Genomic DNA, 17,864 nt, shown 5'->3' on the forward strand with positions numbered 1-17,864 from the left:
AGGCCGGTAAATTCCCCCCTCGGGGGAATTCCAGTTCCTTCTCGGTCCTTCCAGCCGCTGTCGACAGACCCTTCAAGCCTGTTCGCTGGCTAGTTATTAATATTATTTTAATCAATCATTTATTTGTGGGTTATTTTACTAAAATTTTTCTTACTAAACAGGCTTGCTGCGTGTCACCAAACGAAAGCTCCGCTCGCCACAAAAATTAGCGGTCGTTCCAGTTTAGGGAAGACAGACAGAAGAAGGACATATCATATCATTAATACTGAATGAGCCACGTAACATAATATCATTGTGCTGTCTCCATGCTTGTCATTATACAAAAGTTATTTAAATTTTCCCAATTTTCCCCCTCATTTCAGTTTACTATCTGCCAACTGGCCTGATTCACTGGCCATACAGCCTCCGCCCAACATACATGCATGTTTCTTCTTTTTTTATGTAAATTGCGTGTATGAATTCAAAGGGCCAAAAGATTTAAAATCGACCAATTTATAAGCTAGACAGCTTTCCGTTTACTTGTCGCGTGCGTGGGGTGACCAAGAGCGCTTTCATATATTGGCGTAGAAAAAACGGTGAGAATTTTCCGCCAAATGGAACAGTACAAATTTTCAACGATCAAAATGAGACGGTATGAATGAGTACCATTTGACAGCATTTGTATAAACCTTTCAGTGGGGAGGACTGTTCTATTTCATTTCCCACCGTTAAGACTGCGTGTTTCATCAAGGAGCATGGGAATAGTATGAAAAAGCAAGTGGTACATATACAGCGATTTTTCGATCACTCCAGTGAAAACGAGATAGTCGAGGATGGGGTGAAGGGAAAGCGGGAGGGAAGAGGATAGATGGCGGAGGAGGGGAGAGCTCCGACGCTCTAGCCCCCACACTATTTTTACTCTCAACCAGTTCTTTCTTTGTTCTTCAGGCCGCGATCAGACCCTTCAAGCCGGCCTGTTCACAGGCTACCACTGGATAGGAGGCTATTCCATGTAGGTTACTCTCCAGCATTATATCTGCTTGTCCCAACAACAATACCTATTGATACTTCTGGGTGGGTTGTTCGAAACCCAGTTAACGCTAACCCAGGATTAAAAGTTAACCGAAGTATTAATTTATCTTGTATCACAAATGTTTTTCACTGTTTATATTTTGTGTACTTTGGATTATTTAAACTCTAAACTGAAGGACAAACAATATAAACCGAAAACCATACCAAAAAGTTACAAAAATGGAATCAAAATCCTCACTTATCCTGAGTTAGCTTAATCGAGCTTTGAACAACCCGGCCCCCGGGCCTGAGAGAGGCACGTAGATTGTAAGAGAGTACGAGGACACAAGAGGGACTCGGGATGAATTTCGTACAGCTATGATTCATTTCAACGTGAAGTTGGTAGATTTAGTTCTGCTTTATGGATCCGAGACCTCGAGACTAACACCAGACCTTCACTAACCGTAGGATCCGGTACACTATGATCGTAAGGGTTTGGTGGCCAAGAAAGATCTCGAATGACGAGTTGTGGCAGCGCACCAGGCAGGAGAGAATTGAAGTTACCATACGGAGACGGAAATGGAGATGGATTGGCCACACTCTGAGGAAACCTGCCACCAACATTACCCGCCTGTCCCTTGAGTGGAACCCTCAGGGGGCTAGGAGGAAAGGCGAACAGAAGAACTCACGGAGAAGGACTCAGTATACAGCAGGAGCATGAGGACTTGGGGATGTCATGAAATCAAATGAAACGGACCGCACAAAACCGGGCTGATGGAAAGCTGTAGTGGAGGCCCTATGCCCCAGTCGGAGCGAAGAGGATCGCGTCGAGTAAGTCATGATTCAGTCATTCCGTTGTGAAATTTTCCAAGGAAAAAGTGGGTGTGCATAATATCTGATGCCGCAATGGCTCTCATAATCTTAATGACATGACCCTTCAGACAACTCAAGCATGCCAGTTACTCACAAAGAGTAAAATAAGACTATCATCAAAAACGTGCTGTCATATAAACTCGTCAATTGACGTTCAGGGCCCAGCTTGCGACATAACGACATAAACATAGCGGCATACGAACGACGTTATGTGGTTATGTTGGCAGTGTGAACATGCTGACATACTAACATAACAGCATGAACTTATCGACGTAAGGAAAAACAACTGATCTTTTCCTTGCGTCGTTACGTAGATGTTCACATTACCGACATGAGCGATTGCGATAAGTGATTAAAGATGGTGCATTTTAAGCTCGGTAATAAAATGTGAAGAGTGAACTGATCAACAAGACACGAGCATGGGACAAAGAAAAAAATTTGAGTCCCCGACAGGAGTCGAACCCGTGACCTCCCGAACACCGGGCGGGCGCACTATCCACCGAGCTACGAGAACTCATGGAGGGCAATGTTATTTAACTGAGTTCACATGAATTTTAAGCTCGATAGTGAAATTATGTCGTGATGTCATTATGTTGTTATATCGCTAGCATGAGCAATAGCTAGGTCTAAGTAAAGGCCATATTGGTCACATATATACTACACAAAGGCAACAACAAGTTTGAAAGGTTTTATTGAATAAAATTCAGTCGAAATAAGTTGCAGATGCGCCCCGCTATACCAGGGCGATCTGTTAACCTACGACTTAAATTGCAATATAAAATTTGAAATTTAAAAATGTTTGAAATTATTGCTCTAATATACAGTAACGTCAGGGCCGCGTGTGCAAATGCCTCAACCAATAATAGCCGAGTTTTCGGTCACGTGCTTGAGAATGAATAATTCTGGTGAAAAATATTATGACGAATAAAACTCTGTTGGAAATCAATTAACTTTTTAAGGAGAACTTTCACTAGCTAAACCTAGACTGTAGAAAATGTATTCAACTCCATGTTGCAAACGATTTTGACCAATTGAATAACTTAGTCTAGCATTTTCAACTATCGCAATCTGGTTCCATACTTGCTAACTAGATATAAACACGTTGTTGCCAGGTTTTCTAGTTATAATCTAGGTAATTTTTAAACTGTTCAAAACCGTTTAAATAGACGACGGTGCCCCATAAGTTTCAATAATTTAACACTAAGAAATTTTAAAATAGTTTGTTAAAGTGACCGAACTCCGGGCTTGATGCAACTTTCTTTCCAAGGTCGTGTCTGACGTTTAAAATTCAGCAGCACCATCCTTAGACTTGAACTGACGCCACGAGACACTGGGTACGAGGTGTGACTTGCGCACTGATGCCGCTGACTCTTAAGAGGCGAACCTGCCGTCTCAGTTGAAACTATGACAAAGCGTAAGTCGTGAAATTGAAACCAGTAGAAACGTCTAATTGCCTCTTCATCGTTTATCGATGCCAAAGGTAAATTATGCTTATTTGTATCTCTAAGCAAGTTTTGATCTAAAGGAACAAAGTCAGTACTTTTCTCTCTCAGACGCTACTATTTTCTCCTTAGAGCGGTTTTCAAGTAAGTAACACCAAAACCAGTGTTATCACCCTGGCCAATCACAAAGGACAGAAACAATTCAATGAACCAATCAAAACTTGAAGTAAATACATGAAGCTGACGAAAAGCGCGGGAAAACGTGTGTGGACGAATTTTGGTTTACTTCTGATTAACTGGATGACAGAGTGAAGCGAGATCTAGATTTATAGCATAGTAATGCAAAACTTATGAAGCAAAACCAAGAACTTTTCGATACTCAAGTGAAAACCGCTCTATGGCTGTAAAAATTCATGACACCAGTTGAGTCAATTTACCATATTAACGTAGATTTCTCAATGAACACACCATGTTAATGATAACATGCAGTAAAAATAAAAAGGCAATAACTACGATATTTCTTCTTTATCACCGGGAATAATTTTATCGAACTCGTTTCTGTTAAGTTTACTCTGATATATCTCCTTTTAATGACATAGCCATACTTTGCCAGCCTATCTGAAGATTTCCCAGTTTGCTTTTTCAGTTTTGCTAGGTCATACTTGAGTTTGTTTTTCTATAGCGCATGGTTACTCTGAGCTAATCATTATTTTGGTGAGGAGGCGAAAATCGTCAAGTACAATTTTAGGTTATCTCACAGTCAATCTCACGAATTCGTCGGACTCTTTGGGGGTAATTTACACTACAACATCAATTGGGTGTTCGGTTTTGCTATGAAAACCGAATTATACCTCTCTGAGAAGGCTGAAAGTTGAAAAGTCGGTGTAAAGTTGTTCCTATTTCAATTCTTTGAACGGGTAACTATTTTTGCGACGTCAGCACATTTAAAGTAGAACCAAAATATTCTACAAAAATATGACACAAAATTAAACCAAGCATAATCTGTGAAAATTCATTCCAGCATAGTCTGCATGTTTTGTTTCGTTACGACCGCTGAGATTGAATAAATTATAGAATACAAATGTCCCATGATTATCTTCCCTAATTCATATTCCTGATATGAATCTAATTCTCTTAACGAGCCAGATAAACATGATTTTGTGTAGGAAAGTTGTGCCCTGCCCTGAGAAGACTTAAGTTTTTCAATAAAGCACAAAAAAGAATTAATTTCCATCAATTCAAATAAGTAAGCAAATATTTCAAGCTCTTAAAAAATAACCGAAAAAAATTCAAATTCCACGATGTGCCTTCGTGCTTTATAGAGAATTTATACTATTTAATTTTTTATATACAATATTAAATAATAGCGTTGACAGTGATAACGACAATTAGAATCGACAGATTGACTCCAAGATCTTGTGTTATGTTTTAAAAAATTGTATAGGTCATTTACTCACTTCAGGTATTCAGTATATTAATAACTGTACCCTTAGAAATTGTTTCCACCCCAAAGAGAGTTGCGTGACTAAATGTTCATCAATTAATCGTGTAACGGTATTACTTTGCAGCATCAAAGGGCTAGTTTCACGGTTTGGCGCATGTGCAGGCTATACATGGTGAATTTTTCGCTTTCATTCTGAACCTCGTGTAGTTCTGCAACCACAGACTATAATTTGTGCAGGCAAATGCCTGATGCCAAATTTTACGGAAGATGTTAATGGGTTTAGATAGAAAATGTTGAATTAAGTGTTGAACATCGAATTTATTGGAGCAGTTTTCAATTGAGCCAGGCAATTACTTTGGTTTTGGTTTTGGTTTTACTACAGTCTGAGATTGGCTGAGTAGTCTAATTAGTAACTAATTGGTTTGGTTTTGGTTTTATGACACTCAATTGAAAACAGCTCTATTCAGCTCAAAGCCGTGTTTATTCTGAACACACCTGTGAGCCATCTACTCGCACCTAATTGGTTCATAAACAATAGAAATCAAGACGTTGTAGCCTGCACATGCGTCGAGCTATGAAACCATCCCTTAAACACTATCTACGCTATTTAAGGTCTCTGAGTGGTAAACGTTTTGCCATTTAAAGAGACTTCCGTGCATATTAGTAAGCACTGTCTAAGGCACCTCTTTTGATATCTGAATACCGCACAGTCTAGAATTTTTACTTTCAAATTCAGCGATAAGCAAGCCTTCTCAGACCTAGAATTAGACGAGTTATAGCTATAACCTGGCTGTGCGGTATTGAGTAACTAAGGAACGATTATTTGTGAATCCAGAATACCACATAATAATTTATTGGACTTCTGAATGAGACTATTTTTGACACGAGAAACAGGTATTACAAGTTAATTCGCTAACTCCACCTAGCTCACGTGTGACGAATACATTAATATTAAAATTTTCGCTGTGCATCTATAATAAATTTACCTTCTTTATTTCACGGCGATTATTGACCTCAGTTGGCTAAATTGATTTCAGTTTTATATTCCGTACTATTTAACATCTTGACGAGTAGGCCAAGACAGATAAGTCCGCCATCGCTGTTCGGGACCTTTTCCCCGTATAACAAATGGCGCGCTTGCTTCGTTTCTGAACCTGAGCTACCTGTGCTGTGTGTAGTGATGATCAATCTACGTTCGTTTATTTCAATGTCACGGTAGTTCTGCAGAATTTCGCTTAATCATACAGGGTTGCCTTTTACCTGCAAATGAATATCATCAGCATTTTTCAGGCGTAATGTTGCCTGTTAGCCCTTTTCTGGCTTTTGTTCGACGTGCAAGTGCTTTAAAAGGGCGTCAACGATTGTGCGCTTGAGTTTGTGCTCCAAACAATGTCATGTTCCACTGAAGCAAATTCACTCAAACACATCGGTAAAGAAGACCTTGGAAAAGAGGCCGAATAACAGAAGTCAACTTGTTCCTTTGGGCTACTGTGATTTGTACAGGGCTAACGAACCTGTGGGTAAAAACAGTCTTTCCATAGGAAATACCCATTGAGATTCCTGCGTCTACTAGCCTGAAAGGTCTTTCAAAGTTTTGGTCTATGTGGGCAAATGCGTCATCATCCGAACTTCAGCATAGCGTGAAGACAAATTCTGAATTTGAAAGACTGATAGCTATCATGTGATAACTTGACTGCCCTGACTTCGGTTCCATTTGCTTGTGTTAATACTCGTATTTTTAATTTGTTAATTCACATCCTTCTTTTCTTGCGTGAGATAATCTGGATGAACCTTGCTAGAGTTTACACTCGAAGGATTTTTATAAATCGCAATGAAATTGCGGAATATTTAACGTGCTATTTCTGGTCTGTACGCGTTCCATATCTGGAGCCACGTATCGTCTTCCATTATCACGTGAAGAGGTCGTGACGTTACTAACCGGTCCGTAGTTGGTTCAAGTATATTTCGCAGTCGAAATTTCGCCAATTTTGCAGTTCTTCGCAATTTTCATTTGTTACAGTTTCACTGTGTTAAAGTGTCATTTTTTCCCCTTTAGCGAGGAAACCTTCAACTCCCATTTCTTGCCGGAATGGAGTTGAATCTCTTTAGCTTGCGTGTATTAAAATTGATTACTAATGTCGCTGAATAAATGTCATTTCATATAATCAAAATGTGCAATTCCAAGTGACTTCACTTACAACTTGTAACGGTCGTATGTTAAACTGTTGTGTGAGTCTTATCAGAAGAATTTTCCTCTCCGTTTTTTAATCCACAAACTAAAACTCCTCGAGGTGATTTGGGAGTTTTTCCGTCCATGCTGTCCAGCTCCATGTGATTCTTGGAGTTGTTTGTACCAGTCTTTTTCTGTTCTTCTCTATCTCGAGCTTCTTCAGCTTTTTTCAATTCTTCCTCTTTTCGTCGGTTCATCTCCTTGTTGTAGAAATTCTCGAAGTTGGATACAATAACAGGAACAGGAAGAGCAATTGTTAGCACCCCTGCGAGAGAAATAAGAAAACAAGATTAAATGGCTGTCATTATTTCACATTTATTGTATCCGACAACTGAATCCACTGCAGGATTTTTCTGCCCCTCCTTCGTTTGGAGTGGGCGCGTTATATCACTATTATATTTTACTTGGAATTTTCTGTCGCGTGATTGGTCAAAATAGGTCACGTGCTACACCTATACCATCCCAGTAGAGAAGTGTGCGGGTTCTCTTGTCTGGACCGATTAAAATGGCCTTAAAGTGCACCTAACCCCAAATTTTCTTTTTCGCTAAAACAAATCTAGACTTTATTTGAAGCATTTGGGCGAAGAAATTTTTGAATTTGGTTGAATCCTCGATTTTCTATGCCCTTTCAAAGTCGCGATTAAGTGTTTCACGACCGCGTTTTAGGGAGTCTGGGGCGGTGGTACCTGATGACGTCTACCCAGGAACCAAACACAATAGCGCCTCAGTCAACTCTCTGTATTTGCTCGAGAAAATAGAACGCAAAACTAATCGTTCCGATGTATTTTGGGACTAAAACGTCCAAGTTTTGTCTCAGAATCATTTCTTTTTCGTCACTGGAGTCAGAGTTAAGTTTCGATTCGGAAGGCTCCGAAATAAACTTCGATCGAGCACGTTCGACAACTGTGAACTCACTGCTTAGAGCTTTGAGAGCAATTTACAATATTTCAAGCGACGACGGGGAAGACGTCTTTGCGGACGAGCTGCTTGTATATTAGGAATGGAAAGCTAGATACGAAGTGGAGGAGCAGGCAAACGAAAAGCAGGAAAGAAAACTCAAGGACTGCTTTGGATGGTAATTTCGTCAACTAAACATAAGATTCCCACGCGTGTTTATAGCCCGTTTCCATTTGTCCTTAGCGAGAATGTATTTTGTCAAGGTTCTGTTAAACCCAGTTTGTGTTTTACTTTCAGTTGAATGCTTCATGTTTATAAGAGCGACGTACGTGTTGCAGTTTTCGAGACTTGATGACCTCCAAAACATTGGCTTCGATCGATTGAAAATCGTATTGTTTGGACCTGTATTTTTGAAGCTGCGGGAAGAAAGGCGGAAGGAAACATTTCATACAATTACCGATTTCACATTGTCACACGTTTTAAGTCGTAACTCCAAATAACCAATGTAAATTGTTCTCAAAGTTTGCAGTGAAATTCGTCGGATAAGCGAAAAGGATGTGTTCCCTAAGCGGTCCGCAGATAATGTTACGCGGTCATATTTTCGACGCTATTGCACAGAATCTTTGTCGCACTGCTGATTTCCAAACCTTCGAAAAACTCTGTGAGTCTAACAATTTTGTTATCATGTAATTCTAGAGGATTAATCTTCGACTTTCATCTAAATCGAAAGAGAAATAAGTGTTGGTTAGCGGCGTACAGTTGCGATCCATTTACACATCAGTATAACGCTTCTTGATCATGACCGGATCACACAACTTTGCCGGTTATGTTATCTTTGTCGCACTGCTGATTTCCAAACCTTCGAAAAACTCTGTGAGTCTAACAATTTTGTTATCATGTAATTCTAGAGGATTAATCTTCGACTTTCATCTAAATCGAAAGAGAAATAAGTGTTGGTTAGCGGTGTACAGTTGCGATCTATTTACACATCAGTATAACGCTTCTTGATCATGACCGGATCACACAACTTTGCCGGTTATGTTATAAATACCGCGGGATTGGAAGATATAGGTTGTAGGTAGTATTTCTACAAATTGCTGGTTAGCTTTAAGCAGAAAATTTATGAAAATAGCGTTCGAAAGTCTGCGGAACAAATTCCATTGAGAGTTCTTTAATGGTTCTCACAGGTTCAGTTCGCTTGTTTCGGTTCGACAAAATCAACCATCGTTTACGTCTTTATTGCACCATTAGCCGATCATCGTCAGTAAATTGTACAGTATATCTTTCTTGAAATCTGGAATATTGCTGCAACAGCCGATAGCACCTCTGGAAGGCGTTTCTGCGCACTTTTCGAATGTGTATTGCACCATCCTGAAGGAAATGAGAGGAAATGAGATATCCAACCTTCCTGGGTAGACGTCACAAGAGCCGCTGGACCCATTCTCCTCAAACTCGGTCGTGAAACAAAATGGCGGTGTTTTGGAGCTATTTTCGAGATTTCGTCGTGGCACAGAAAATCGAGGATTTAACGGAATTCAAAAATTTTTTCGCAGAACTATTTCAAATAATAAGTAGATTCGTTCTAACGAAAAAAAAATTTGGGGGTTAGGTGCACTTTAAACTTTAAGGGAGAAATTAGTCAATAGAAACGTCGTGTTCAAATCCATGGTTTAAGGTTTGTTCCGTCGCCTAGTAGAGATCTTCTCAAAACTTCTTTATTACCCTTGAAATGTTGCAAGTTTCATTTGTTTGTCGGAAAACCATTCATTTTGTGGACAAGTTTTCAACAGCCTCCAGTCTATCGATCTAGTAGCACTTAACTATCATGTTAAACCCCAGTTGAGAGCTACAATGCCTTGGTAGTAGAACGGCTTTCCGTAGAATTTCTTTTAGCGCGTTCTTCGCAATGAAAAATGAAGTAAACTTGATCTGAAGTCGAGGCTAGTACTTGCGCGCAATTGTCCATCCAAGAAGATAGGTATGCAATGCATACATATAAAGGTCATTTGAATCGCTACGTTTGTAATGAATAATATTGATATATTGCGACAGCCAGCATTGGATAACAGTAACTGTCAATTTTACTTCCTTTTCAGTCTTAAGCATACTGACTGTGCAAAACAACCGCAAACATTTACCCGGTTTGGCACGTGATGGATATCTCTTCCCGTACCGGTGCAAAGATTAATGATATGCGTTTAATTTTCGCCATTTTGAAAATGGAGCAACACTCGATACCAAATACTGCAATATTTTGTATTTCTATAAAAATCACATTATGTGATCTTAAATCTTATAAAAATAATTTTAATTAGACGGAGTAGATATGAACTGAAGCATAAGCGAGAATCGAATACTCGCGTTTTTAATAGTTTCAATATAAATTCAAGCTCTTTGTAAAATTCGTTAAAGTATACTGTCAAGGTTCATGAAAGGAAACTTTTCAAAAGTAGAAAGTTAAGGGGAAATTCCTTTTTCCAGATATTCTGAATATACCGTCGATATGTATATAGTGGTATGACTTTTATGAATCAGATTTCACGAAAATAGTTATCCGTACGTTGAAGGAGACAGCGCAGCCGAAACAGCTGGGACAAAATATGTATGAAAATGACTTCAACAAAAATGAAATTTGAAACATTTAAATTGTGCAAACTTAGGTACCTAGAAAAAGATGTCCAGCATTGGCAAAATTTGAGGGATGACGGTATTTTATGCTGGGCATCGCACGCTCAAAGATACTGGAAATTTAAAAATCTCCGGCGAAATGTTTGATATGCGTTCGAAATGGTTGCCTCATGAAACCTTCTTCCCGCCAAGTTTATGCGGTTTTCAAAATGACGGATTTATATATTGCCGGGAAGAAAAAATTATTTTCCTTTTTTGGATCAAAGGGTACCGAATTCAAGTAAATATTACGAAAGAAATCCTGATTTTAAAACTAAGGTATGTTCTGAGTTTAAAACTATAAACATCCCGCAATAACACTGAAATTATAGTCGGAGTCCGTAAGCCATTCAAATATTAGCGATAACATCTCAGCAGTTCAAGAGTGTAATCAATTTCATTCAAACTTAAACGTAAAAAAGTAGAACATAATGCCGTCAGTCAACATTGTAACTCTGTAGGAAATCACAAAATAAAATCTTTCTGAACTGAAGAACAAATGTGTATTTTCGTCTGTCTAATTTCAAGAAAACTGATTCGATAATATTTGTTCGATGCTAACATTTACCGATAAGTTTTTTTTTTTCAATGACTATTTCATCGTAGACACTGAAGTAGAAACTGGCTTTCAGGAAAAATCTAAAGCGCAAAAATATTTATGCTTTATCTCCCGAAGAAATTTCGCAAAGCAAAGAAGAAAGGCAAGCATTTAGCCGAAATAACAGCTGCCACGAGAAACAACAGCTGATCAATAAAACAAGCTTAACTTTCCTCTTAGCAATCGCAGTAGATCCTTCGATAATTTTTTTCACAAATTAAATCGTGCATCTGCGTGGGAGTTTGAAAGAATTCCTTTTTGCAGCATTGCCTTGAATGATAACCTTCTCTTAGTTTGAAAACCAGAGATATTAGTGAAAATTACGCAGCGAATCTCATTTCAACTTTAATTTTATTAACAATACTGTGGATCATTCTCTTGTCATTTCAATAGTATATGCAAAGTGTGTTGTGAAAAGTGTTTTCTCTGGTCAAGTATCCCGCTGAATTTCAAACACCTCGGCTCGAAATGAAATTAGAGATTTTGAGACTCAACTAGAGATTGCTTTACGAGTCAAAACGTTTCTTATATGACACAGGACACTCACTCGAGACCAAGATTATGGTGATTCCAATTTATCTTTTCGACTTCATGAAGTTAGTATGCGTGCAAAACACTTTTGAATTTTTAAACACCTCAGCGGTACGCCAGAATGTTGTCGCTTGGTTGCTAACTCTATTACTACTTATGACAATTGTTAATTTGAAGAGGTTCTCTTGAGTTTTGAGTGAAGCCCGCACACATACACAGTGCCACCTTAATTTTTTTAATGAATTTAAACGGATGATAACTGTAATAAATTTTGAAGCGCTCTGTTATGTATGCGAATCACGTATTTCCAGAAGAAACTATCTGTATTGTAAGTTTGCAGTGGCCAAAGCGACTTCCGCATTGTTGAATAATTTCATTCCAAAATACACCGACTAATTTTTTTTTATTTCGACGATTCCAAGTAGAGATATGTTTTCATTACACTGGAGAAGCGCTCTCAAAGATGTTATGGAGCCTTAACAATTCACAATGTAAGCTTTTTATCGCATTCTTCCGCAACCTGCAGGTACTTATAAATATTTCAGAGCATGACAAGCTTACTGCAGGGCCAACGCGCAACTGTAATTGAATTTATATTTCACTCCGTTAAGGCCAGGGACTACACAGCTTCAATCCTCTTCGCTGCTTTACCGAGATTCCGTTACGAATAGTTGTCGGTATTCAATGAAAGTTTGACTTTAAACGTTTAAAGCGAAGGGAAATGGCATGGACACCTTCGCATATTGTTATCGACTTAGCGTTCCGAAGCCAATTAATATTTAACTAGAAATTTAAGCATGCAGTCTTCTGAAGGCAAAATTTGAGAATTTTTAGATTGAAATGAACGAATATTGAGGAAATACTGTGTTTATCTTACTTAATAAAAATAACGAGCAAAGTGAATTTGTCCTCTTTCCCGTAAAATTAATGGGTTTTCGGTAGAATAATCCATCACCACCATTTCAAAACAAAGTTATTGTATTAGGTTCCCACATAATCAATTACTTATTCACACAAGTTGAGAAGAATGACAGAAGGTAAATTATGCTCTCTCGCGAGCCACCTGAACACCTTCCGCGCGCGAGTCACGCGAGGGAATGACAAAATTGTTCGCGGTCTCCTCTAGCAAACAAGTAATTTTTTTTGAAAGAAGCTTACTAATCTTTGTGCAAGATGCTATCTTCATTATTAAACACAATTTTTTGGTTCTCGGAAGTCAACAGCAAAAAATTGTGAAGTCATTGACTTAAGTGCTGTTTTTCCCAAACTGGGAGATTAATTCCCACTGTATTCATATTCTTTCGGTTAAAAATTGAGTGTTCATCTTTGTTCTCGTGATACGCTCGAACAGGATAGCCCAATTTACATGTTGATTAAAAAGTTTCATGAAAACGTTGCCGAAACGAAACAGACTGAGTTTAACAGACAAAATATATATGACAAAAATTCCTAGCGCTCATTAACTTTAAGAAAAGCTTGGTGGGCTTTGCAATTCTTGCACAGTAAAAGATGAAACCATTTCACTGCAAGACTTGCCGTAAAGCCCACCTAGTGCCTGTCAGTTAACGCACTGTGTTGGCTTACCTGAGATTGCACAAAGTGCACCCACGATTTTCCCGGGAAAACTGATGGGGGATACATCTCCATAACCCACCGTCGTCATGGTAACGACAGCCCACCAGAAGGAGTGCGGAATGCTTTGAAAATCGGTATCTTTACCTCCTTCAGCGTAGTAGACGCAACTAGCAAATATCATAACTCCAATAGCTAAGAAGAACATTAACATAACCAGTTCATTTAAACTCGCTCTGAGCGTGTTCCCTAATATCTGGAGCCCACGCGAGTGGCGCGAGAGTTTAAACACACGAAACACGCGGACCACACGCACCACACGCAGGACAGAGATAGATGAGTCGTCCTCGTCGAGTCCAAGTTGAACGTAATAAGGCAGAATGGATAATAAATCAATAATGTTCAGCGCCCCGATAAGAAATTTGAATTTTTGCGGAGAAGTAATGAAGCGAATGACATACTCGCCAGTAAACCAAATGATGACAAAAGTGTTAAGTTTAAACCAAACTTCATCGTAAGGGTTTGGAGCTGGCTTCTTGAAATTCGGCAGAGTCTCGATGCAAAAAATGATTAAAGAAAGAGTAATAACTACTACCGAAAAAATCGCTAGAAATTTGGCCAACTTCGACGAATTGGGATATTCCAAAGTGTTCCAAATTAATCCCATGTAGTAATTGTTGGGCATTGGTTGTTCCTCGGGCTCATCGGCTATTCCCGCCTCCAGCTGAACGACTTGTACAGCCTCTTCTGGTAGGTCGAAGAACACAACTTCGTTGATGAATACATGAGGTGGGACATGCTCGGGCCTTATGAGAGTTCCTCCAGATTGATAATAATAAAGGATTGCGTCAAACGCTGATCGGTGTCTATCGAAAAAGTATTCTTGCCGTTTAGCGTTGTAAAACTTGGCCCTGCGACTCACAGATCCCAGGAGAGTTTCGGGAAATCTTGCAAGAGTTTCTTCGTAAGTCTCAAATCGCTTGCCTGCAACGTTTAAAACAATCGGATCGTCCATATTTGAAGGACTGTAGTTCACTAAGCCGTCAAATCTTTCCATCAACTGTTTATAACCACGATAGTTGTTGCCCGGTGCCCCATTCGGATCCGCGCTAGTTGAGGCAGAAGTGGTTGCCGTCGTCAACATTAAAAATGTCACAACAACGAAAATAGCCCTCCGTCAGTAGGCTTGCAGATTAATCTTGTATGTCGCGTTACTTGGGCCGCTGTCACCGCAAAATTTGTACACATGCGTAATCAGTGCTGGTCAATATCGACGATTCTTTTAACTGGGCGCGGGGTTCTAGCGATCTTCCCGACAGATCATGTCGATTTCGCCCTTATAAGTCGTTTGCCTTCTCTTCACTGTTGGCTTCACTGATTTAACAAATGCAAGCCTTGACACATGTTTACATCAATATATTTATGACTGTGTGTTCGCAGACCATTGAAAATTGTTACATTATTATTTTATGAAGATGTCTAGAATTGTAATTAACCATCCACACACATCCAGAGAAGGAATAGCCTGTACGCCTCAGAAATGGCCTCAGTTTTGCTCAGTAATCCAGGACTCGTGAGCTGAAAATTAAAATGTAGTGTGAAGATTTTATAATTTGGTTAGCGAGGGCAAAAAAAGCGGTAATCAAGAGTGAAATAACTAGATTGAGAATTATGAAACCCTGAATGGCTGAAAGTGAGGACATTTGTATTCAGAGAAAGGCATGGGCTCAAACAAAGACAGAGTTGTTCTCCAACAGTGAGAATGCAAATTTGCTATTTCCATATTTGTAAACTTCTCACATTCAATTCGCAACGAAAATTGAGCTAAATTTTACTCAGTTGCGCGAGAAATCGAGAAAAAAAGATCCATATTCGACGAAGTTTGCGATCTAACCTTCATCGGACTAATTTTCTCGTATTTGTGAAATGTTTTCACAAGTAATCAATAAAATGATAAGAAAGAGTCTTTTTCACCTGCACAAGCCGGCCTAGATATCAAAATTCAAACTTTTAACTCTTGGAATTACTAGTCGTAATTTAAATCGAAAACATAACGTACTCGCGGCTATTCAGTGGTTTTAAACAAACGTAGCACTGATAATTTGGCAAAGAAATCCGCTCATGTTTGCTCGCGAAACATCGCGAGAAAACAGGTATGAAAATTTTAAGCGGGAGAAACCGCGAACGCTCGAAAAGTAACCTTCTAAAAAATTTAGCTCCGGTTGATATGAGGTTTATTTTATCTAAATCGGCAAATTTAAATCACTCTGTGAGATAAGCGCACAAGAGTCTCTTACGAAGAAATATAAACATTAGAATCATAGAAGTAATAATGTTTGTTTTTCGAACGATTCGCCTCGCTTTAAATTTTTTCTTTTTCACGCGAAAGCTTCAAACCTAAAAATATATTTTTTAGTATCGAATACGATAACAACGTTAAGAAAACGCGCTTGAAAATTTAAATTAAATTTTTTCATCATGTTAAAATCAAAGTGATCTGAATATTCCTTTTTAGCCGGCATCGCAGTGTTGTTCTCCTTTACTAACAATACTTTCAAGATTCCAATAACAAAAGCGAAAACCTTTGTTAGGAAGAAATATTTAAACAGAATAGGAAGCATTCTAATTCTTGTTTCTTTTAAATTTTTAATGGCTTGAATGTTTTGAAAAAGAGTGCTTAAATATGCACCAGCTCCGTCGATTGTGGATATTTTTTTTGCCGGTATCTATCGCAACGTTCTAAATCGTAAAATTAACCGAAATCAAAGAAAGCACTGAGGTGGGTTTTTGTTTCTTTGCGCGCGCGCGCGACTTCTGTATAAACCGAGTTGAAAACAAAGCGTGCTGCTTCTAGAAGTACAGGAAATACAAAAATAGAAGAAGGGGAATTTTCCATGTGGACACAAATAGCATTATCCTACACCAATTTAGCTTCGCCTGTGGCGATAATGAAAAAGGAAAAAAAGAGAATTGATTTTTAAAATGTTAAGAAAAACTCTTCACGGAGAACGAAAGAGAAAGGAGACTCGACATGCAGGTGTAGTAACTGAAAGCATTTTCTCTGTAAAATGATTTAACATTTCGTTACTTTCCCCGCAGTAATTCAGTGGAGTCGTCGGCCAGCTGTTTCGTAGCTTGTGTTTCCAATCTGATTGTTTTTGCTTTGTCCTACCATTTTAAACGAGTGATCTCCCGTTGGTTTAATCTTGTTCTCGCTTTGTTCATAATTGACCACAGTTCTCAAAAGCTAAGAACAGGAGTCTAACTAGAATCACAGTTATATTATTTTAAGAAAGATTTATTCCAGGCTGATTTCAGACACACCACACGAACTGTTTGTTCAAGGAGTTTTTTAGCCTGTTATTCAAGATTTCGCTAAAATAATCTCTAGATACTACAGATCTTTATCGATTATTTTTTCCCCTTGCAATAGAATGAAGATATTCGATGAAAGTCGCGACCACGCCGGCTTCATTTTTCCAGGGCCAAATTTGGTACGAACTGCAGGTCGCCTGACGGAACATTTGGTTGATGTTTATTTTTTGCGACACGCCTGAAAGCAGATCAATTAAATATGACTGGACTCTTGTGTTTTTGTATAATCCACTCAGAACTCATGTAAAGTTAGAAAGGTATGAAGTTCGGTGAAGTTCTTCGCCGGCCGGGTTCGATTCATTTTTCATCACCTTACAAATCATCTTTGACGATATTCATATTTCTTCATGTTTCTTTGATTGATTTAAGCTAATATTTACAGGGGGTAGGTATGGCTAACAAAACAATCAAACACAATATGTTCAGCTGACTCTCCCGAAAGTGATGGAATTTCAGCAAAAAATAGCAAATTAATCCTGTACCTTACGAAATCCGTCTGAATTTAAACTAACCAGTTTTAAGCGTATAAGAATTTAAGTCGAGACAAAAAAATTGTTATGCTATGGTAAAAGTTTGGAGTTAAACCCACAGAGCTTAGGCCATAATACCGATATCCTGCAGATATTTTAATGAAATGCCTCGGAAAGATTTTTCAGAAAAATAATTAGGTCCTTCTCGAGTGCAGCTTCCCTAAGGAATCATAATAACACATTTTAATAATGCCTTGAACCTTATCGTATAAACTGGTTGCAAAGACCGTGAAGGGGGAATACTTTTTTAATTCTTCGTTCTTGAGGGAACTAGGACAAAACTTTACCGCCAAAAGAAGAAAACATTTCAGGCAAAATGATGACAAGTTCAAACGATAAAATCAACAATACAAACAATAAACAAAGTTTTCAAATGTATTATTAGTTATTTGAGGCGAGACCTCTGTGGTCTTAAATTGCGGCGATCCAAAAGTTTTAGTAATCGCAAACCAGACATTATAATCAACAAAATTAAGTACATTTGTCAGGCCGTCGCTCAACTGAGAAGAATAATGTACATTGAATGTAATTTTTCTCGTCATTATAGAATATTTTTTAGCGTTGTCTAACTATACCCAGAGCCTACGTTGTGGCAAAACTTTCATGAAAGAAAGATTAATTTGGTGATAGTGTTATCAAATAGATAAGGCAGTATACTCAATTTAAAAAGAAAACTTTAGGACACTTATAATGTAAAACAATGAAAAAAGTTGTT

The 17,864-nt window shown here is 38.5% G+C and overlaps 1 protein-coding gene across 1 annotated transcript; it reads right to left on the reverse strand.

The window, feature by feature from the left end:
• Positions 1-543: 543 nt before the first annotated feature.
• LOC145489618 (potassium voltage-gated channel subfamily A member 7-like) lies at positions 544-14,784 on the reverse strand. Its single transcript, XM_081468618.1, has 2 exons — positions 13,257-14,784; positions 544-7,244 (listed from the first exon to the last, which is right to left on the reverse strand). Exons 1-2 carry the CDS (start codon positions 14,386-14,388, stop codon positions 6,967-6,969), a joined length of 1,410 nt encoding a protein of 469 aa, XP_081324744.1. The 5' UTR covers positions 14,389-14,784; the 3' UTR covers positions 544-6,966.
• Between the last annotated feature and the right edge of the window lie 3,080 nt (positions 14,785-17,864).

This window comes from Orbicella franksi, chromosome 6, assembly GCF_964199315.1.
Source record: "Orbicella franksi chromosome 6, jaOrbFran1.1, whole genome shotgun sequence".
NCBI classification, from domain to species: Eukaryota; Metazoa; Cnidaria; class Anthozoa; order Scleractinia; family Merulinidae; genus Orbicella; species Orbicella franksi.